This window comes from Coffea eugenioides, chromosome 11 (assembly GCF_003713205.1).
Source record: "Coffea eugenioides isolate CCC68of chromosome 11, Ceug_1.0, whole genome shotgun sequence".
In the NCBI taxonomy this organism is placed as follows: Eukaryota; Viridiplantae; Streptophyta; class Magnoliopsida; order Gentianales; family Rubiaceae; genus Coffea; species Coffea eugenioides.
The window spans coordinates 39,809,168-39,830,812 of NC_040045.1; the positions used below are offsets into that span (position 1 = coordinate 39,809,168).

General features: G+C 37.2%; 3 protein-coding genes and 1 long non-coding RNA gene across 6 annotated transcripts; all 4 read right to left on the reverse strand.

Moving 5' to 3' along the window:
* Positions 1–1,763: 1,763 nt before the first annotated feature.
* On the reverse strand, positions 1,764–2,799 carry LOC113753416. The gene is made up of 2 exons (XR_003465039.1): positions 2,237–2,799; positions 1,764–2,089 (listed from the first exon to the last, which is right to left on the reverse strand). It is a non-coding gene; the product is annotated as an uncharacterized LOC113753416 (long non-coding RNA).
* A 3,628-nt stretch (positions 2,800–6,427) lies between these two features.
* On the reverse strand, positions 6,428–8,136 carry LOC113752565 (zinc finger CCCH domain-containing protein 15). The gene is made up of 2 exons (XM_027296675.1): positions 7,447–8,136; positions 6,428–6,757 (listed from the first exon to the last, which is right to left on the reverse strand). The coding sequence occupies exons 1-2, from the start codon at positions 8,134–8,136 to the stop codon at positions 6,428–6,430; spliced, it is 1,020 nt and encodes a 339-aa protein (XP_027152476.1).
* A 2,355-nt stretch (positions 8,137–10,491) lies between these two features.
* LOC113754081 (zinc finger CCCH domain-containing protein 15-like) lies at positions 10,492–12,742 on the reverse strand. Its single transcript, XM_027298413.1, has 3 exons — positions 12,677–12,742; positions 11,798–12,531; positions 10,492–11,250 (listed from the first exon to the last, which is right to left on the reverse strand). The coding sequence occupies exons 2-3, from the start codon at positions 12,497–12,499 to the stop codon at positions 10,921–10,923; spliced, it is 1,032 nt and encodes a 343-aa protein (XP_027154214.1). The 5' UTR covers positions 12,500–12,531; positions 12,677–12,742; the 3' UTR covers positions 10,492–10,920.
* Positions 12,743–15,560: 2,818 nt separating this feature from the next.
* LOC113751337 (zinc finger protein CONSTANS-LIKE 9) lies at positions 15,561–21,271 on the reverse strand. 3 transcript variants are annotated; one of them, XM_027295312.1, is made up of 6 exons: positions 21,087–21,271; positions 19,900–20,257; positions 18,253–18,570; positions 17,051–17,278; positions 15,969–16,255; positions 15,561–15,889 (listed from the first exon to the last, which is right to left on the reverse strand). In XM_027295312.1, exons 2-6 carry the CDS (start codon positions 20,218–20,220, stop codon positions 15,763–15,765), a joined length of 1,281 nt encoding a protein of 426 aa, XP_027151113.1. In that variant the 5' UTR covers positions 20,221–20,257; positions 21,087–21,271; the 3' UTR covers positions 15,561–15,762. The 3 variants fall into 3 exon arrangements, with proteins under 3 accessions (XP_027151113.1, XP_027151112.1, XP_027151111.1); XM_027295311.1 differs by having other exon boundaries at positions 19,900–20,501; XM_027295310.1 differs by having other exon boundaries at positions 19,900–21,271.
* Positions 21,272–21,645: the final 374 nt, after the last annotated feature.

The following is a 21,645-nucleotide window of genomic DNA, read 5'->3' on the forward strand; positions in this document are numbered from 1 at the left end:
AAAGCGCGTTGCGTAGCTTCGAGGCTGCAAAAAGTTGACCCGACAAATGGTAATGGAAAGACCCGTGCGCACCTCGTGAGCTCCTGGTTCGTTGAATTAAATACACCGACGCAAGTCTGAGTCATCCGTCTAGATTCATTTGTACATTCATTCAACCTCTTGTTTTACTATTTTTTTTTAGTAATTATATATAGATTTATCTTGTCTTGATTGTTTAAATTTTTATTTTGTTTAAATATTGAAAATCTTCTTATATTCGATGAAATCTTTTCATTCAATAGGCAAACTAAATTAGTTATATTTTTTTAGTTGCAAAGATGATTAGAGTATTCAAGCATATTTGAGTTTTTTCAGCTCGGGCTCTTTTAAATTCGACTTATTTATGTCATATTGTTAAGATCGAACTCAAATTTGAACTTGAGATAATTTTAATAAGTTAAACTCGAACACAATTTTTGACTCGTTACAATAAGTTTAACTTGATAACTTGATGAATGGAACTGAAAAACTAAAAACTCAATTAAACTCGGCTCATTGAATAAGTCTTAGGGTCTGTTTGATAACATAAAAAAGTGTTGAATCTGAATTTTTTCACACATTCAGATGTTTTGAGTGTTTGATAAATGAAAATCTATTTGCTGAACTTGTTAAGTAGTTCTGAACTTGTGTGTAATTTTTTCAGCACAAGAATCCTAACTGAATGTTTAATTCTGATAGAAATCAATAGAATTACTTCAATTATCTTATCTTATCTATCAAATCTACCCTTGTTTGTTAATTATGTTCAAAATTCTTATCTAATTAAATAATCTAATATCCTCTGTCTAATGATTTTCTATTTCTTTTTTCTCCCTTTTGAATGATTTTCACATCTTCTCTATACTCCTCATATAATATATTTCATCTTTTATATTAATTTGATTTAAAAATAAATATTATCATTTTCATACCTAACATTTTTAGCTAATTAAATCATAGGTTCTATTTCTTTTTTGGATGAAAAGATATAAGGGCAAATTTATCAAATTTAACTTATTAAGCATTCAGTTATAAATATTTATTAAACAGTATAAATAGGTTTAACATTAAAATTCAGACATTCATATATTTCTTTTCAGTACTTAAAATTCAGCAAATTAATTGTTTCAGTATTCAGATTTCAAAATTCAAAATTCAGAATTCTACAAAACCTTAAATTGTACCTTTAATATAATACAAGCTAGTCTAAGAGCAGTACCTTTAATACACTTTAAACTAGTCTTAGAGTACCATTAATATTATAAATTAGTGTCAGAATACGTGCCTTGAACGTTGTATGTTTTCGTTTTTCGAGACTTTTTTTTTATTATTGTAACATAGTTTTTATTTGTATTTTTTTTTTTTAAAAAAAACCTACTCGGCTGAATGAAAAATTATCTATCTCTTTATACATCTATTTAGTTTTATGTTTTGGCCTAGGTAAAGGGCACTTTTTTCTTATGTTTGCTTCTAATTTTTTTTTAGTCTACGTTTGATACTTCATTTTGGTATTACTCAAGGACCATGCAAGAGGTAAATTGAACCTCTTGAATCACTACCTTTAATACAAATTACTCAAATATTACTGGGAGTTAAAATCACAAGACTTGGGTAAATACTCAAACTGGACTTTTTTTATTTTGCAGTTCTTTTTTACCAAGCAAGTTCTTTTTTATTTTGCAGTTCATGATCTCATCTTTTTGCAGTCAACTCTGTTCATCTTGTTTTGGCTTTGTTCACAGGGGTGCTGTGGAAGAGTGTTTTTGGTTGATTTCATTACAAACCGGAAGAAATTTTTGTTTACTCCATCACATCACATGGGATTTCTTCTTTTACCTCTACTCTATAAACCTCACGTGGTACTAGAGGAATATATATCACTCTTTGCCTTGGAAAAATTCAAAGCTCAAACAACTTTTTTGCCAGACGAATAACACAACTAAAATGAAAAACACAATTTCGAAGCTTTGAAGTTCACCAACTCAATGAATGAACTGAAATCATCTAACAGCCAATCAAGCATATCCTTTGATTTACTGGTCCCTGAAGAAGAACTCAAGTAACATGTAATCTGCAAAAAAAAAAAAGGAAAAAGGACAACCACAGCTCAAATCACATGGTTTATCTGACCATAAAATCAGCAGAAAATCATACTCTAGCATAAACATAGATCTGAATATAGAAAGGCAGAGATGATAAGATAACTGAAAGGTTTTACCATTGCAGAATATATGCAGAGCAACCTGAGATCTAAAAGAACAAGTTTGGGAAAGGGAGGGAACCCAAGAAATCACCGGCATGGGAGGCCTGGGAAAGGATATCATCTCCAACCTTCAAAATTTCTTTAACGCTTTTTTTTTGCCCAAGGCAAAAAAAAGTTAATTCAAGAAAACGGTTTTTTCAAGCGTATCCTTTCCAAGACCCCCACGCCAGCAATTTCTTGCAGAGATCCATCTGCCTTTCCCTCTTCGTCCTATCTTTCGACCATTGAACATATGTGAAGGGCATGAAGGGAACTGGAGAAACCACAGGAAGAGACCATTGGGCTCGGGGGGGTTTGGTAACAGCCAATCTGTGCTATGAGTATTGCCTCCAAGGTTTAATATATAGCTGTAGCAGTTACCAATCCACCGACCCCCAAAAGCTTTTCCTCCACTTCCATCCTATCCAGTTCTTTCTAGATCTAGAGTGTGGTATACTTGGCTTTTTAGTACTGATTCGGATTGTAAGAAAGAAATGGTGGCTGAAGTTTGTTTGGTGCGGTCCTGGAGTAGGGTGGTCCAAAACCTACTCGGAAGTCTGGTACCAAATAAAAGAACAAAGGAGTCTAAAATAGCCGCCCACCGAGAAGAATTTTTTAGAAAAATGAAAATTAAGAAATATAATAATCGTATTGACATCGTATGGATCACGGGTATGGTTTTGGATCTCAAAAATCTTGTACTGCTCATGTTAGACGTTTCTAGTTGGATGAAAAGAACGCTCCTAAATAAATAAGGCCTCTCCTTACAATTCAACAACAACAGTGAAGAAATTATACAGTTCCATTCAAACTCATCAGTGTCAAAAGGGATTCAAATGATTTTCTGAAGAAGCTGCGGTATAACGTCTCAACAGGGTCACAGCCATACCCTTTTTTGGCTGTGAATTACTGAATTTATTAGTTTTAGAGTGTGGTCTAATAACATTTAATACTTTTAACAAGCTGTGGTAAAACATCTGAGCACAGTGAACCCATATAATGAATGGACTTCCTGTTCGTTTGAGAGGCCAAAAAAATGCTATTGGTGTGATGAGAAAAGTTTCTTTGAGAGCCTCTATTTCTTTCAATTGGGCTCAACGAAGTGCTCATATTTTCCAGCACCAATCAAAAGCCCACCAGCGAATCAAGAATGCTGTCAAGCGGAGGTTAGCATACTCCACTTTTGCTCTTGCTCAAGTCAAGTACAGAGATGTTCTTGACCCTTGGGAGATGCATTCATCTTGATTATTGCTACATTTTTTTTAATGGATAATATATAGTTCTCTTCTCTACATAGGCAAGCTTTTTAAATCCAACATTATATATACTTTTTGGCCTGTTTTACTTGTTTTATACTACTGAAATTCTTACCTCTCCTATCCTCCAGTTGTTTTAGACATCATTAGAAACAAACATCTACTTCGTAATTTTTTCCCCTCTTATTAATGCAGCTTGCCTTCCCCCAAAAAATGTCGTGATTTTCTACTGGCTTTCAAGATAGCCATCCAGAAAGAGACCCCTGATTTTTGTAAGAAAGTGGAGTCAAATGCATGTCAAAAGTACATATAACTTGTTTTGCTTTGTGACGGGTAATACAAGCGAAAATCAACCTTTCAGCGTTTTATTCGCTGGTTTCATTAGCCGGCCAGTCTCAATTTAATACTCCGCATTGGATTCTCTGCTTGAGTATCAATTGCAAGTTGCAAAGAAAAGTGAATCTTCTCTTTAGCTTCTGAGTAAGAACCGCAAGTCGGATCGATGCTCAGGGCAAACTCTTTTCCTTATCTTGATTTAGGACTCTCATATTTAATTATTTATCTTAAATAATTTGTATTTTCAACCTCAGAAAACCTCCCAACATATATCACTTTGCTTCCCTAAAAGGGGGAAGATGAAAAAAGGGAAAGAACCAAAGAGAAACTGGAGAACAAAATAATTTTGGCCTTCATGATATCATGCCAATTGGACTGGACTCAGTTCTCTGAACCGGAGCTAACTATTGATCTTAGGTGAGAATCGAAAACAAATTCTGTCAACATGATTTTGGATAAATTCTTTCTCATCTCCGCTAATCTTCACATTTGGTACAGAGAGTATTTTCTCCCTTCTGCCTATCCAAACTCGAAGGTCGAAGGCGTTTTGCGAGACAACAAAACAGCATTAAAATAAATTGGAAAACTTTGAAGCCGAATTTTTCACTCAATTAACCAAACATATGCCTAACTCAAAATCGTTCACCAACTCAATATTTAACATGAAAAATCTGACGGCTAATCAAGCATCATTTGATTTACGGGTCCCCCAAGCAAAACGTAGAAGCGTATAATCTGCAAACATTAAGATAACTAAACCCCAAATCCAATGGTTTACCTGACCAGAAAATCAGCAGAAAATCAATTTTTTTTGTAAGTAATCAGCAGAAAATCATAACCTAGCACAAACATAAATCTCAATATAAATAGTCAGACGTTAAGATAACTGAAAGATTTTACCATATCTGCAGACCAGTCTGAGATCTAAAAGAACAAGGCTGGGAAAGGCAGGGATCCCAAGAAATCATCGGTATGGGTGGATTGGGAAAGGATACAATCTTCAACCCCTCAAAATTTTTTTGACTTTCTTTTTTTCTTTCTAAGCAAAGGGTTTTTGACTTTTTTCATGCATATCCTCTCCCACACACCCACACCAACAATTTCTTGCAAAAATCCATCTGCCTTTCCCTCTTCGTCCCATCTTTCGACCAGTTCACATATGTAAAGGGTATGAAGGGAATCGGAGAAACCTCAGGAAGGCCATTGGACTCGGTGGGCTTGGTAACACAGCCAATCTGTGATACCAGTTTTGTCTCCGAAGTTTAACAGACAGCAGCAGCTGTTGCCAACCCACAGATTTCCAAAAGCTTTCCCTAGCTATTCCTCCATTTCCATCCTATCCTATCCTTTCCTTTAATTTCTTTCTAGATCTAAAGTGGTATCCTTTGGCTTTTTGGTACTGATTCTGATCGTGAGAAATGGCGGCTGAAGTTTATTGGTGAGGTCTTGGAGTAGTGGAGTGGAAAACCTACTGAGAGAGTCTGGTATTCTTCACACCATACAAATATAAATAAGAGGTCTGAATTAGCCCATTGGGTAGGAATCTTAACAATTTTGAAAGTGTCTATAGTCTTGCAGTGTACCATTCATAATCATCATAGCCAAAGCAGGCCCAAAGTTCCCCCAGCCTTAAAGCATACCTTGGGCTATTGGGGTGAATAAACCATTCTATAGTAGCCAGCCTACAAAGCTGCCCAAGTTCTGCAGCGGATACTCCTCAAAATTAGATTGGAGCGTTACTACACTCTTCTTTGTTTCCTTAAACCAGGGGAAAATGTTGAAAAGCCCAACTACCTTTAAACTATTTTTGGCAAGCGGCCTGTCCTTTCTTAACCTTCTATCAAATTCTGCTAATTCTGATCATCTTCAAAGTGACGTATCTAAAAGTTTCTTCCAAAAACATATAACGAAATCGAATACTTAGCCTGATAGTTGATACAAGAGAGGCAGAATGCATCTTAAAGGCTTTCATTTTTAAACTATCTATTTTGTGATTTTGGGTTTTCTGTGTCTGCAGTAAAAGCAATGCATCACCTTAGTTACTAATAGTATCAGATCAGACACCGAGTCATTGAGCAATTCCTCTGTAACTTCACGAGTTCTCTAGTCATCACTCCTAATATTGTAAAACAGTGATAAAACGAGGTCCGTCACTAAAGTAAGCTCACATCTGGTTTACACCCTATCCAGAAAATGAAGAAGAACAAAACCAACGTAGAATGTCAAATATTTGCAATTTCAAGGAAATGCTTACATAGTTACATTATCACAATCCAAAAAGATCTCTATCATTTGCTTCTTATTGCTCCTTCGTTTCATGAACTAAAAACAACCACGTAAACAGTGCACACTAACTCATCAAAGGTGCACTGCCGAGAAATGTTACCTTTAATCTCCTTGACTACGGATCATACAGTTTTTTTTTTAATCAAGCAGTTAGTATTATCACATCAGTGGACCTTAGCCTTATTGCCTATTAATCTTTTGCTTACTTTGAAGAACAAAAACACCGTTGCATACCAGCCAAGACTTCTGCAGTTGTCTAACATCATTGAGGGGAGTAATAATCATGGACCTAACGATTGAGTGGCTTTAGAGGCCTGATGTTCATGGACCTGATGAGCTTCTCCTCATCAGTGAGGGTGTGGCGGAAGTGGCATCGGTGTCCATAAGGGCAGTGATCACCGCTCAACACCATGCGGCATACCTCAGTCTTGTACCTTGGGTGGCGAAGTACAGGGCGCAGCTCCTTAATTCCATGAGCAAATTGGCAGTTCTCTCCATAGGGACATTCCCCGGTCTCTTGCCATTTGTTACACAACTCGGTTTTGAACATTCCCTGATTGTAGACCTCCAGCTCAACAGTTTGCTTCTCCTTTTCGCTTCCTGGAACGTACACCCTTTGCTGCACTCACACCATCAAACACGTTAGCTAACAATCATACGATCAGGGCATTGGCTAGAACTGGATGATGCTCAGCAAAAACACCAGACATTTCCTAGAGTCCTTCGTTTTGCTTTTAGTATAAAATATATTCCATGCAACAAACTTGGCAATCCCCAGTTTCATAAACAAAGTAGTGGGAAAGCATAAACAAAATAAATCTCAAATGGAAATTAGCATTTGATGAATTCTAAAGAAAATAAACCTGGAAAAGAGATTCACCTTTGTATTGCGATAACAATTCACTTAACTGATCAAAACAACACTCAGTAAGTTTTCATGTCTCTTAGTGAAATCTAAACAGCTTCATCAAAATAATGAATTAACACATCGAGAAGTCAGGCCAAATGGTTTACAGATGCCCTCAATAAGACAATCAATGTCACCTAATATTAGAATATAGTATAAAAATTTCCTGAATTGAGGCAGTGTTAAGCACTTAAGCTTTAGTTCTGTAGACCTATTAACACAACCCTGTCAACATATCGACCACTATGATCACAGTGGACTTTCTGGTTTAACGAAAACAGAATCAGGGACAACTAATTAATGTACTACTGTACCCCAAATCCCAATTTAGCCAATAGAAATGTTTCAACAATTAACAAATTTACTTCTTTATAGCTGTATTTTTTATGGGATCCAGTTACCTTATATATCTGCCCTTCGCTGCTTCCACCAGTTTGAACAGTCTTCAATTTCCTATCAGACCGAACAGAGATACTTTTTGGCAAGGAAACCCGATTCACTTCATCATTCTCACTTCCTTCAGCCAGATCCGTATCCACCATAGTGTCCTGACTGGTATTCTCCCCAGCACCCTCCACACCATCTCCCCTGTTTCTCCTGTCTTCGTTAACCCCGTCCCCCAAACTCATCTTGTCCAATCCATGCAACACTGAACTCATATCAGAACCCGGACCAAGCCCCAGACCCGACAACTCAACAGACGCAGCATACTCCGAAGTTGCTCTCAGCAATAAGCTCAGTCGATTCGTCAACTCGGCATTGATCATTTTTAGACTGATATTCTCTTGGCGCAACGCTTGTGCTTCCTTGGCGGTCTCTTCCATGTAAGAAAGCACCGTGTACTGGCGGTCTATGAGTTCCTGATGGTGGTGCAGGTCCGTTAACATGTCAGAGTGACGCAACCGTGACATCATCATCCTAATTTCCAGTTCCGACAGCCGGTAAGGGGCCAAGCCTATGTCACCGGGGTAAGTTATGAATGGTAACGGTGGCGACGCTGGTGGTAGCGGAATGTTGTTGAAGCTCACGTCATTCCTCGCTGTTCTGCCACCTCTTTGCCCAGTTTTTGAGATTTCTTTCTCCATTTCCATGATTTCTCAACAGATTTCTATGAAATTTAGCTGCAGCAATTTTAAAAAAATGAATTTTCTTGGAAACTAAGTAATATATGTCACATGAACAGAAAAAATCCTACATACTAATGTTAGATGAAAAAATAGGAACAACTAATGCAATTGAACACAACCGGATCTCCGAGACGCTTATTCTGATTTTCCGCGTAATTATTGAGCAAATATGAATAAATGCATATAAGTTTATCTATATCTATAGTTGAAACCTGATTCTCGTGTCTCGCTATATTCTTCTCTGTAAAACTTAAGCATACGACCATAAGTAGGTATATGCATATTCATCTATGTGCATATTGCATAAATTCTGTTCATATTCATCTTCGAACGGAAAAGATTGCAAATTTCATTTAATTTCCTGGAAAGATCACGAAATTGAAGCTTCATTCGAGCTTCTGGTTAACATTAATGAATTTTCACAACGAAACATCGAAGATCATCCAAAAGCTAGAATTTACACATAAACAGCGTTCGATTGGAGTAATAAAAATGACGATTACGTATAGTCTAAATTAACTAAAAAAATTAGTTAAAGCTGAAATTAACAGGAGAATTAATCAACCAAAAGAACAGGAAATAAACTCAAAATTGAATTAATTAATACTTCTATAAACGAAGACCTCTAAGAAAAGAGTAATGAATTGATTAATTACCTGAAAACAAGAACAAAAATGAGTTAAGCAGCAACGGAAGTGAACTTCAGCTGTATAGAGAGAAATGAGCGAGTTTTAGAGAGAGAAACTGAGTCTGGAAAATGGAACTGGAGAAGAAGGCAGAGAGGTTTTATCGTAGTAGTTGTGACTTGACAGGGGTAGTTTGGGAAAAGATGATGATTTACACTAACTGCTTCGTTTGTTTTGCAGCTCTCTTCCAAGATTCGGTCTAAATCCCGCTCTTCAAAGGGTATAAAGGTAATTGTGACTATAGTGGAGTCGGTTACGTATTTGTCAAGGCCTGATTCCGGATAGGATTTTGAGCGGGAAAAGTAACGACTTTGGCATTATGAATGAGCTTGTCACAGGTATACCCTTGATGAACTGTTAATTTACGAAAATGTCATCACCCTACATGCGCTTGTTCCCCTTTTTCATTTCAGGGTAGTATAACACTTATTCCACATTTCTACTCCACTAGTTTTTAAAACATTATTAGTAATTAGAAAATTCTGTCTCTTTGATGTTAAAAGAAAATTTGGCAATATACCTTTTCTCTTTGACATAATTTTATCATGAAAATGGCTATAAGTTTATAGTATGACAAAGAGTGTTAACAATCGATCACTTATTTAAACAAAAATTATATCTGCATGACTAAGAAAAATATGATTGTCAGTTATGTTTTCGAGTACAAAAAACTCTAACTTGTTATCTTCAACTAGTGGGTGAGGCACTAATTAGTGAGGGAAAAATAAAAAGAAAAATATAGAATAACAAATTAGTTAGTTGTAGTAAAGGAATTAATTACAGAGTAGTGGGAATTTCTATATAAACGTGAAAGTATGAAGCATGAGTCGTAGATAAGTACAGTAGGAGCAATTATATGAATATGGGAGTAGGAAATACGAGATGGTTATACATTACTTCATCATGCAAAAATAAAATCGAAATAACAAATAATGACATCTTGTTTTAACACCAAACCCATTGCTCACGCATTATATATAGAAAGTTATAGTGAATTATGAAGTAAAACAACGGTCCAATAGAGCCTTGACCAAGTGAGTTAAGTGACTTTTTCCGGTCTCTTTCCATGCTGCGGTTAGTGAGGGCTGTTTGATTGCTAATATCGCTTGTATTGAAAGCTTATAGTTGGTGATAGTTGGTTTAGGAGAGTTCATGTTTTGGGTCATTGGAATCTAACTTGATTAGGACATTCTTTCATTTGGTAGGGATGCCATGATGGATACTTAAGAGAGTTTGCTTCACTGCTACAACTTTAACTAACTAGTTCCACTCGTTTCCAATCAAAAGGATGTCATTTGTTTGATGAATGCCATGATCCTCACAACTTTGCCCAAAACAAAGGACTTGTTTTTGGTTGTTAAGCGACCTGGTTGTCTAGTATCTCTTACTTGAACCATTAACCATATAATAATGTTTGATCTTCCTCCTCTTTTTACATCTAGGCCATTCTCTACACAAATTCCAAATGCACGTCAATAGTTTTTGGTAGATAGGAACGCGCCCATAAGATTACCTTGCTTTTCCATTTCAATCATAATCAACAGAAACTGATAGGTGAAGTTGTGAACTAGGGCAACAAATGAACAATGGACAATGTTTTACAATAAAGTTGAACTCCAGCCAATTGATTGCAAAAATCAGAAACGCTTATTACTTGGGCCATATTTAGATTACATGATGAAGTAGAGGAGCTTTTTTAACCTATCTTGCCATGCTTCTTCTATTTTATGGGCTAAGAAAGAATAATCTTTACTTGACAAATGCCAAAAGCCTATTTTTACAAACAGATAGACGAGAAAATAATACAGATCACCCAACTTGCCTAGAGACTGACTGTCATTCTGATGCTTTCAAGTTTCAGCTTCTAGCATATATTCTCTTTCACTTCTGATCCTGATGATACAGATACGCCGAGTGCTTCACTGTGCATTTATTTCCTTTTGCAATTTACTAATTAATGAATTATTTTAAGGATTATAAACAGCTCTTCACATTCATTTACATTTCCGTGATCAGTAAACCATTATCACCACGAGTTTGATAAACAATGAATAATCACAAGCTACCGATTTAGCACCTTGAGAGACCTTATGTTGATGGACCTGATGACTTTTTCCTGGTCAGTGAGAGTATGGCGGAAGTGGCAGCGATGTCCGTAAGGGCAGTGGTCACCATTCAGCACCATGCGACACACCTCTGTCTTGTACCGTGGGTGGCGAATTACAGGGCGAAGCTCCTGAATTCCATGAGCAAATTGGCAGTGGTCTCCATATGGGCATGCCCCAGTTTCTTGCCATTTGTTGCAGAGTTCAGTCTTGAACATGCCTTGATTGTAGACCTCCAGTTCAAGTGGCTGCTCTTCCTTTTTCCCTCCTCGCACGAAGACCTTATGCTACATTCATATTGTCACTGAAATACATCAGTTTACTAATTAAGAACCACCCTGCAGACAATAAGCAGTCGCGGTATATGATGGGGTCCTTTGTGCTCATGACCATGACATAAATCCTCATCATATGTGTAAAGAAAAAGAGGCAAACAAAACCAGTGCACCTATCTTTCACAAGTCCAAGAAGCAGAAAAAAGAGCTAAATTTTCTCTTGCACACGTTAAATTTGGACCACATAAGGCATAAAGAAGATTGCACATCGTCTTTGATAGCCATGTCCCCTAATACAAGGGAGAGATAACCAAGAAGGAACAAGAGAAAGATCAGAAAAGAAAAGCCAAAAGTATCTTACTGAAGCTCCCAAGTCCTAAGGAACTCGAGTAATGCAATTCAATTAATTAGCTCTAGTTAAGATTGATCTCTTGACCGCAGATGCTAATCCCAAGATTTAATTCGAGAGAGTTGCAAGAATGGCAATAAGTAATTATCAAAGCATAGCAGAGTAGAGAAACGCTGGGATAAAATCAGTAAACCAGACAGCAAAATTTACCGTGTCATCCCAGATTTTGCTACGGTTCTGTACCTTATTTACCTTCCCGCCACCATTCCCACCAGGTTGAACCGGCTTCAAGTATCCAGTGGACCGAATCGATATGCTCTTGGGCAACAGAATCCTGCCCGGGGTCCCTTCCCCACTCCCTTCTACTCCACCAGATTCCATCACACTCGTCGGACTCGGACTGTCCCCATCAGCCGCCGGGCCACTCCAAGCATTCCCCTCATTAACTCCAGCTCCATCCGCCAAACTCATCCTACTCAACCCATTCAACAAAGAATCCACATTCAAACCCGGGTCCACACCCGAGAACCCGAACGATGCGGCGTACTCCGACGTGGCTTTGATCAACAATCCCAACCGATTGGTCAACTCAGCATTGACCATTTTCAGATTAATGTTCTCTTGCCGGAGTGCTTGGGCTTGCTTGGCGGCCTCTTTCATGTAAGAAAGCACGGTGTTTTGGCGGTCCACGAGGTCCTGATGGTGGTGCAGGTCTGTTAGCAAATCAGATTGATGCAAGCGTGACGCCATCATTATTTCCTTTTCGTACGTCGTGAACTCTCCGCCGTCTGATTCGTAATTGAGAAATGACGGCGATGGTGATGGCGATCGGGAAATGTCGTTGTAGCTTAAGTTCCTCCTGATATTGCTTGTTCCTCCATGAACCGATGTTTTCGAGCTTTCTTTCTCCATCTTCCTCTCCCCCCCTCTCTCTCTCTCTCTAGCTGCAGGATGAAGAAAACAGATTAAAATTTCTGAAAATTGCAATTTCCAGCAAATCATAAAGGAAATAATTGTGCTTAATTTTGAAGCCTATGCATGTGGAGGCGGATTAAGTATTAGAGCGAGGAAGATTATTGGATGTATTACCTGATAAAAAACAGTAATTGGTTGAGGTTTTGGCTGGTCTAGAGAGAGAAAGGAGAACTGTAGAGAGAGAAACTGAGACTGGAAATTAATGGAGAAGATGATCAGAGAGATTTTTATAGATAAATGCTTCTGGTTTAAGGGGTAGTTTCGGAAATTTGCGCGACCGTTTAGTTTGTTACTTTTTGTTTCCCGCACTACTAACTAACTTTTGGGAAGGTTCAAAAAGAAAAGGGTTAATACCACTTTGTCCCCCCAAACTTTGGACGATTACCCACTTCAGTCCCTAAACTTCAAAATGGGACACTCAAGTCCCTAAACTTATAAATACCTCCCACTTAAGTCCCTAAACTTATAAAATGAGACACTTAAATCCCTAAACCCTTATAAAATGGGACACTTCGACCACCAACGGCATTCAGGATTTGTTAACAATTTTCCTTAAATGGGAGGTATTTATAAGTTTAGGGATTTAAGTATCCCATTTTGAAGTTTAGGGACTGAAGTGGGTAATCGTCCAAAGTTTGGGGGGACAAAGTGGTATTAACCCAAAAGAAAATGTAAAATCTGAGCTTTGGGTTCTTCCGACCGAATTTGCCCTTCATAAATTACCGAGTCTTGCTGGAGTTTGTGAGGGTATTCCGGTAATTATGAGTTGATGCTTGTCAAGCCTCCTGTTAATGCCTTTATTTTTTTTCTCTTAAATATAAGAGTTGGATATCCCCAATACTGAGCTTTTGAATATTGAAATTCAAATAATTCAGTTGATGCCGTAAACATGAGAGTTGGATGTTCCTAACAATTTAATTTTTTGGTGTTAAGAGTCCTTGAAAATTCAAATCATAATCAAAACGATTTTGAGGGGCAAAATTTTCTTCTTGCAATGATAGAAAGGAATGACTTATGCTTAAAGGGTTATACTCTTCCCTTGAATTGATTCTTTTAAGTATTAAATTAGATTTCCGTTCTGATTCTTTTAGTTTGAACTTTTGCTAAAAATACCAATTCTAACATATTATTTTCATACAAAATTTTTAGGTTAAGTCATATTATCACATACTGAATTGATAGGGTTATGTGTCACTTTAGACCTAAAATGAAATCAAAAATTGGTAACCTTGGCATCACCCCCCTAATCCCCGCCCGCCCGCCCGCCTGCCCAAAAAAAAAGTAAAGGTATCAAACCAAAATGGACCAAAAATATTTTCCTGTAGTATTTGTGACTTTTTCTTTTTTGCGATAAGTGGATGAATTAAAAATCTTTTACTCATAATCTTCCACCTTACCATCCAATCTAATCCTACTCCAGTATCTGTGACTCGACACTCAATGCTGCTCAAATTTCCAGTATGTATAACAGTCAAATCAAAATGTCCCATTTTTTAGATCTCAAATCAACTTGCAAGCCTTCACACCCCAAAAAAAACCAAAAACAAAAAGAAAAAAGATCAGAACTCTTGCTCCGTAATTTCAATGCTGCATTTGCGGTTAGTGACACACTACTATTTGATAACTGTAGTTGCGTAGTTGAGAAGTTTTTTTTTTTTTTTTTTGTGGGGGAGGGGGGGGGGGGGGTTATGGTGATGGTGGTGGTTTATGGCGTTCCCAATTTCTCTGTCATTGGAAAATTCAATCTATTTTTATCTTGAAATTGATTGAGACACGTGTCATTTGGAAAGAGAATGTTGATGATGGCTTTGTAGTGTTTGCTTCTTTGTTACACCTTTTAACTAACTTGTTCCTCTAATATTCTTCCAATCAAAACTTAAATCATATACGTTTGGTAAAACCCATGATCCCACAATCCCACATTTGGCTTAAGCAATCACTTCTTTCTTGGTATGTCATAGCTGTTAAGCTTAGCTAGCAATGTATTACTTGTCACTGACCTTTACATTAAAGTTTTATCTTCCTTCCCTTTCTGTTAGACTATCTCAACAATCAAGTGTCTAATTTAGTCACAGATCTATGTTGATTTTGCATCTATGGTATTTCCATTTCATATGCAAGTTACTTGAAATCCAGGAATAAGGGCAAGAATTGAATATGGCCTCCTCTCAGCACATACAATTGGCTGTCTCTTGTGAGATGCACTTCAAACTACAGATTTTATAGTTGTAATTAGATAACTTAATCAAAATGGTTATCAATTTCCTTTTCTTGTCTTTCCAGTTTGCTCCTTGTCCTTTTCTTGATGGCCATTCCAAGACCAGCAGACAAAGAACTGTGACAATGTCTACGTATTGAATTTACATGAGACCATAAACAGGGCACTTAAACAGATGAGTATAATGCCTGCAGGATCAGATTTTCTTCAGCTGAAACTTATACTGGATAGCTCTAATACCTATGATGTGGGATAAGGATGTGCAACCTCAACCAACAGCAGAGCAGAATGGGTACTAGGTCACTATCTGAACTGTAAATTCATCAGTGTTTTAATAGTTATCAAATCAACAGTCTATGGATCACAAAAGTTCAGGCATCCACTACACAAACTGCAGGGCTTCTATTACCGTTAAAAGAATTGAAACTTCCATGCTAGAAGCAGCTTCCACGCATCCCAAAATTGTTTATCTCATAGAATTAAGAAATCATCAAACAACTGTACTTTCTCAGGATTTTCTTTTTATTCTTGTATCGCCTGTGCGGTCGATCTGACAGAGGGAAGGTTATTTTGCACACCTGTTTTTTCTGCTTTTTTTCATCTTGTATTTTATTGCGAAAAGTACTCTCTTGATATCTTTGCACCAAACGAAAGACTAGTACTGTCACAATTTGCTTTCTTTAACAAATGGGCTAATAGTTCTTGATCTACACAAGGAATCAAGTCAAACATCATTCAGGAAATAATTTGCAGCAGGAGTAAACTGCAATAACAATTGGGTACAGGAAAGCTGAAATATTAGATATATGTCATGTTCTGTGAGGACATAATTACAGGCTTTACAAGTTTAAGATTGCGGAAATATCGGGGATGCAGGCAAGCAAATTCAAACAATGTGTCAAACATTCTTGTGTTGCTCTGAGAAATGCAAAGAGTAAAACGTCAGGGCATCTTGAAAATGGACACGCAAAAATTTAGTTCTTCAGAAGCTCCGACTAAAATTCACAGAATCAGATTCACATCCACGTATCTTCACAAATTGATCCCTCACCAGTTTTTTAACATCAGATTTAGCTTTTCGAGGTGAATACCGAGATTGCTTGTCCACACTTCAGGTGAAGAAAATGTAGTCAGTAACCAAAAACAAAAGAAAGAGGTAGAGAGATGGCAAGAAAGAGCAAGGCTTACCTTCGTGCCTTCTTCTTTTCTTTATATCTTGTCATGTTATTTTCTTTACATTCTAATTGTGCATTCTCCAAATCAGACAAGTTGCTGGAAAGTTGTTGTCTCTTAAAACTGGAACACGGTTCACTGTCCACACATTCAGCACTGAGCCTTGAAAGAGAAAGGGACAATGCTGAATAAGACGGTTGAATTGAAGGATGTTCCTTGGTTGTAGTGAAGTCAGAAGAGCCAACATCATTGTCAACATTAGCTGAATAAGAGATGCAAACTGAAGAAGATGCTGAGACATCCTGTAATGGATAAAGAGAGGCAAGGAGGAAAAAATTAAAAATGAAAAAAAAAGGATTAGCATCCACTCCGGTCTTCGACCTTCGGCCCCAGAATACCTGATGACTAGATCAATACAATGGATACCGCTCAAACAATCATTTGCATATACTAAAAAAATATGATTGTGCCCTGTCTGATTGTGTTCATTCAATTCTACAGCTCTAAGAAATACACATTTTCTTTTTGTTTTTCTTTGATATTGTACTTTTTTCAACCCTCACAAAGTTCTGTACAACTTCAAATCGACTGCACATAAATGCTTTGACAGCATGTATTGACAAATGATTTTTACTGTAAGCGGCTTTCTTGTCACTGACTTATCTTCATTATTGTCGCTAATTTTCATTTATTACATCTATATGCAGCTTAGACACGTAGCCATATCTGTAATTGTTCTGCTCATTATTTCTTACATTCATTATCTGAATAACATAATCTTTCTTTTTTTTGACTCTCAAAACACTCTTAAGTTGTATATAATTTCATCCTCTTTGGACTTTACAAGGTGTACTTTTCTGTATGTCAGCCTGGGGGAAGGAGAAGCATCGCAGAGTACAAAAAAGGTGGGCTATTACTTTAAATGAAAGAAAATTTCAACTGTCAAGTAGCATATCTAGTCTTCAAGATGTATTCTTGATAATTTTGTTACCAGGGAATAATCCTAAATGAACTATTTCCATATCACTGGAGTTTCTATATTCTGATTCTGTAAGGAGGATACGCTGATAATGAGTCCAGACAAAAATAATTTGTACCTCAACTGATCGTTCATAACCATTGTCTGATTTATTAATAGACATATCCTTCTCTACAGAGGAGCATGTCGTATAATTGTCATCAAGCAGAGCTCTAGCTAGCTCTTGCTCGCCTCCAAAGAGCTCTTCGATGTTTTTGAATGTTGAATCCACATCAGGCATGGTAAAATCATCAGAACATCCTAGCTCATCACAAACTCCTAGGTCTTGCATATTTTGAGTCCAAAGCTGCAAATTTTAAGTTTAAGAAAATGTACATGGCGTTTGAAGAATAAACATGTAATTCATTGACAATTAGCATCATGCTTTTGATACTGTTGTATCATACTCATTAACAAACTTAGTAACTAAACAGAAGTATGAATTGCATTTTGGCATCATTAAATTTGTTGAAATGGAAAATCAAGAACCATAAGTTCAGCAACATTCAGTTGTCATTTGGATGGACAAAAAATTTGCGGGAAAATGCTTATCATATAAAACTAAAAGAAAACTTTGGATCAGCTTTGTGGTGCCTGGACATCCATTTGAACTTCGTGTCCCAAATGAAACACTAGTATGGCATTTAGTTCCACAAATAAGTGACATACTAACAAGGTCATCATGAATAACTGAAGGTGGTATATGATTATGTTCAGAAGCTGTGATATAGGTAATAAGCCACCAAATCTGTCTCATCATGCAGCAGGAGAAAGGGAAGGCATTATTGGAGGTAAATAAGCTACTAAATCTGTCTCATCCTATAGCAGGAGAAAGAAAAGGGAAGGATGGGAGGGAAACTAGAGTAGAATGAGAAAGTACTATGCTATGAAGAATGCAAACTAACGATTTTCAAGAACTGTATTAGGTTATAAATCTGATTCTGGCACTTAAAAATATTAAAAAGAAGAATACATTAACTGGTCTTGCTTACCTTAAATTTCTTAGTTTGCAATGTGTAGTAACTTAATTTTCCTAAAACTAGGACATGTTGATTTACAAAAGGTTTTTCTTATTTTATAAGAAAAAAAGTATTGATGTGTAAGAAGGACCGCATTTTATCGGAAATAACTGAGAATATCCTTCTCTGTGGTATAGTAAAAAGAGGCACTCCAGTGCACATTAGTGTGGAGTGCGCATTAGTTCCATCATGTTGAATTCATATATGAAACTGAATTTACTTCTTAAGTCATCTTAATGACTCGAAAGAAAGATAAAAAAACCTGGCCACTCTGTACTGGACTTTTACACTGCCAGAAGGAGTCCCCGTCCATCTGTGAGAAAGCAAGTTGAAAAGGTTCAGTAGTTGGATTCTCGTGATGACTGCCGTGAAGATCAGAACCAAGATCAAGAGCATGCTGCAAATGTTGATCAAGATTTTCATGCATCTTCCTTTTTGCGTCGAACTTAAATGAAGACATATCAATTTCCCCTTGGCTTCTCATAAAAGAAAATTTTCCATCTCCCTGAGTCAGTTGAAGCCTTTTTAAGTCATTAATCTGTTCCAGTACATGGAAAATATTCTTCCTGTGGACAGCAGCCTGCAAAGTTACACATGTAAGTAATCAATCAGCCTACATTCCTTCATCAATCCTTAGAAACAACATGTATAAAGCTTATGTTATCTTATATTAGCGTACCAAGCTCTCAAAAGTTTGAAGAAGGATAATGGTAAACCAACAGCAAGAAACAGATATTATCTACAATGGAGTGGTTAATGTTGACAGCACTAATCTTATAATGTTAATCAAACTCTACTAAGGCAAACCATGGTATAACTTCGACCAAAAGCTAGGAATAAGTAATTTATTTGGAACCTGAATCATTTCAGCAGGATGCATAAAATAGATGTTATGGCATAACTGAAGTAAGATGTACCTGTTTTCCAAATAAAATTTGAGCAGGATAAAAAAGACAACTACAAATTGATCATACTGAAGTAGTTATACTTGTTATCTCATGGTTCACTTAGGAACTTTCTCAGAGATACCACATAAATGTTTCAATAATCAGTTCATACAAATCTCGAGCATTGGTTGGGGTCCAATCTAACCTGGTAAAGATGCATGTAAGATGCATCTTTGTGTGGTACAGAGTAGTGAAGCGTGGACAGCAATTATATTTAGTGATATTGCTGGTTGCACCACTCCTTTTTCTTTAGGAAAATTTCTTTCCTGTGTCTCTTTTCTCTCCAAGCTAAATAAAACCTCTTGGTTTGCATCCCCTTAATGTTACTCTTTTAGCAGGTAGAATGATTTCAGAAACCATACAGTCCACAAACAATGAAGAATACTGCAAAGGGCTTGAGAATGACCCCAGCAGCTGCACCATGAAGGAGAAGAAATTTGTTTGGGGAGCAAAGGTAATGAAATGCTTGCTCAGGCGTAGTGAATGACAACCATTTGACATAATTGAATCAGCTGTTTCTTTGCTACGTGTTACTTTTTGAGCTAGGCAACAGAGAGGTCATTTTATTGTTGAAGTACCATTAGAGGCATAAAAATAATTGCAAATCATAGATCATGCATACTGCAAAATCAAACCATAAATTCAGGAAAAGTATGAGAGGAGAAAAAGCATCTCCTTTTGCAGCAGAAGATAGTGACAACAATTGACATGACATCAGATGTAGGAGTGAACCATCTTCTTTAGACTTTGCCCCTTCCTGGTTATCAAATAGGCTAGTAAATTGTATGAACTCTTTTTGATTGGAAACTATCACACAAGTATGAAAACGGTCACTATGTACTTTTCTCTTCAACAAATAAGAAAGCTGTGCAAACTGAACTCAACATGAAATGCCTAAATGCCAGTAACAAGTTCAAGGACCTAAATTGACATGAGCTTCTATTCACAGTTGCCGCATATACCTTAGCGTCTTTGCCTCTTGATCGGACTTTGGGTAACTTACTGGTGGTGGAAGCCACATCAAATACTGATGAAATGCCTGCCACTGAGCAAGACTGTCTTGAATTGTTGAAAGTGAGCACCCCTGTACTTACCGCTGCACTTGACGTGGGAAGAGATTGATATTCAGATTTACTATCATTATCCAATTCATTCAAGTCAAGACCCCAGAGTGCCGCAAAATCTTTAGCAGAAGGGCATCCTGTATAACAACTCATCACTTTTCTCTGGTGTTGGGAAGAGAGATCATGTTGGTTGCGGTCACAAGCGCGGCACATAAACATCTGATGATCTGAACACTGAACATAAGATGGGCGGTATCTGCACGACTCACAAACAATGGCGCGTGTATGCCGGTTGGAAAGAGCATTAGCTGAATGAACCTTGGCATCACAGGATAGGCAAAGATGTGCTGCATCTGCCTTACAGTACACAATTGGTCTTAGGATCAAACAGAATTCACAAGTTTTTTCCATCTCCATGTCACCAGGGGAACATAATACGAACAGCTAACCGTTCACATGCATTCAAGTCCAAGATAAACAGAATTCTGCAGGAATTCCTCCTAGATCCAACCCCAACCAGCAATCAAAAGCGACAAAACAGCATAAGAAAGTCAAATTTTCATTTCATATCTTACCAGACACTAATTTCATCCTTCCATCAAACGTTTAACAGGCGAAACATAACTCAAAAGACTATAGGATATAAATTGCCACCGAGAGATAGGAAAGAAAGAAATGCCATGCAAACAGAGCTAGATCGAACTTAAGGTCACTGGTGAAGGATTAAAGTATTATACCTTTGCAGAATCAAGATAAACTCACGATTTTATCAGGATATTACTTTAGACTCCAAGTCATTAAGTACCACAGCAGTCTACTGCTCAAATTCCATATCAGAATCAAGTGAATTTCACCAAAACACTACCTCCTCTTTCCATCTTTGATCAAATACTACTAATTGCAAATGGGATTTGCTTGAAAACAACGGAAACAACTCGATTAGCTTGACTGGTTCAACTTCACTCAAGAAAGAGCTGCTAAACTTGACTTGCTATAAACTAAAATGAAAGGGCAAAAACTTTCAGGAAATTCCACAATCAACAACTTGAGTCTTGAGCATTAACTGTAACCAACCATTAACTAACCTCAACTTGCTCCTCAAGCAGTTGGACTCTCCTGAATCAGAGCGGAAAACCCTTTTTTGTCAGCTGACAGAAACGAAAAAAGAGAGAAAACAGTTGAGCAGAAGTCACAGGAATTAGCATGTGTAGCAGAATTCATTCATCATCAGCAATAGCTTTGAGCTTTGAGTTTTCTTTTTCTCTCTCTTTTTTTTTTTTTTTGGTTAACTTGTTGTCAACTTGTCATCATATCATAACATTTGTTATCTACTTTTTATGGGTGGGTTCTCTATCTTGAACTTTTTGGTATGACGTGGCAGTTCAAGGGAGCAGGCTGTCCTACGTGGACAGAGACACGTAAGCTATGTGTGGCCCCACTTGCGTTATCTCTGTTGCATGTTAAGTTCCTCGTGTGATCCAACAGTTGGTTCCTCAAACCAATGAAAAGGCGACACGTTAGTGCGCAGGTTAGAGATGACGGCTGCTAATAAATATGGAAAACTAACCTTAACGAGTTAAGGGAAGCTTCGTGTCCGAGGAAGTGGGACTTTTTTTTTTTTTTTTTTGGGTGGAAAGTGAATGA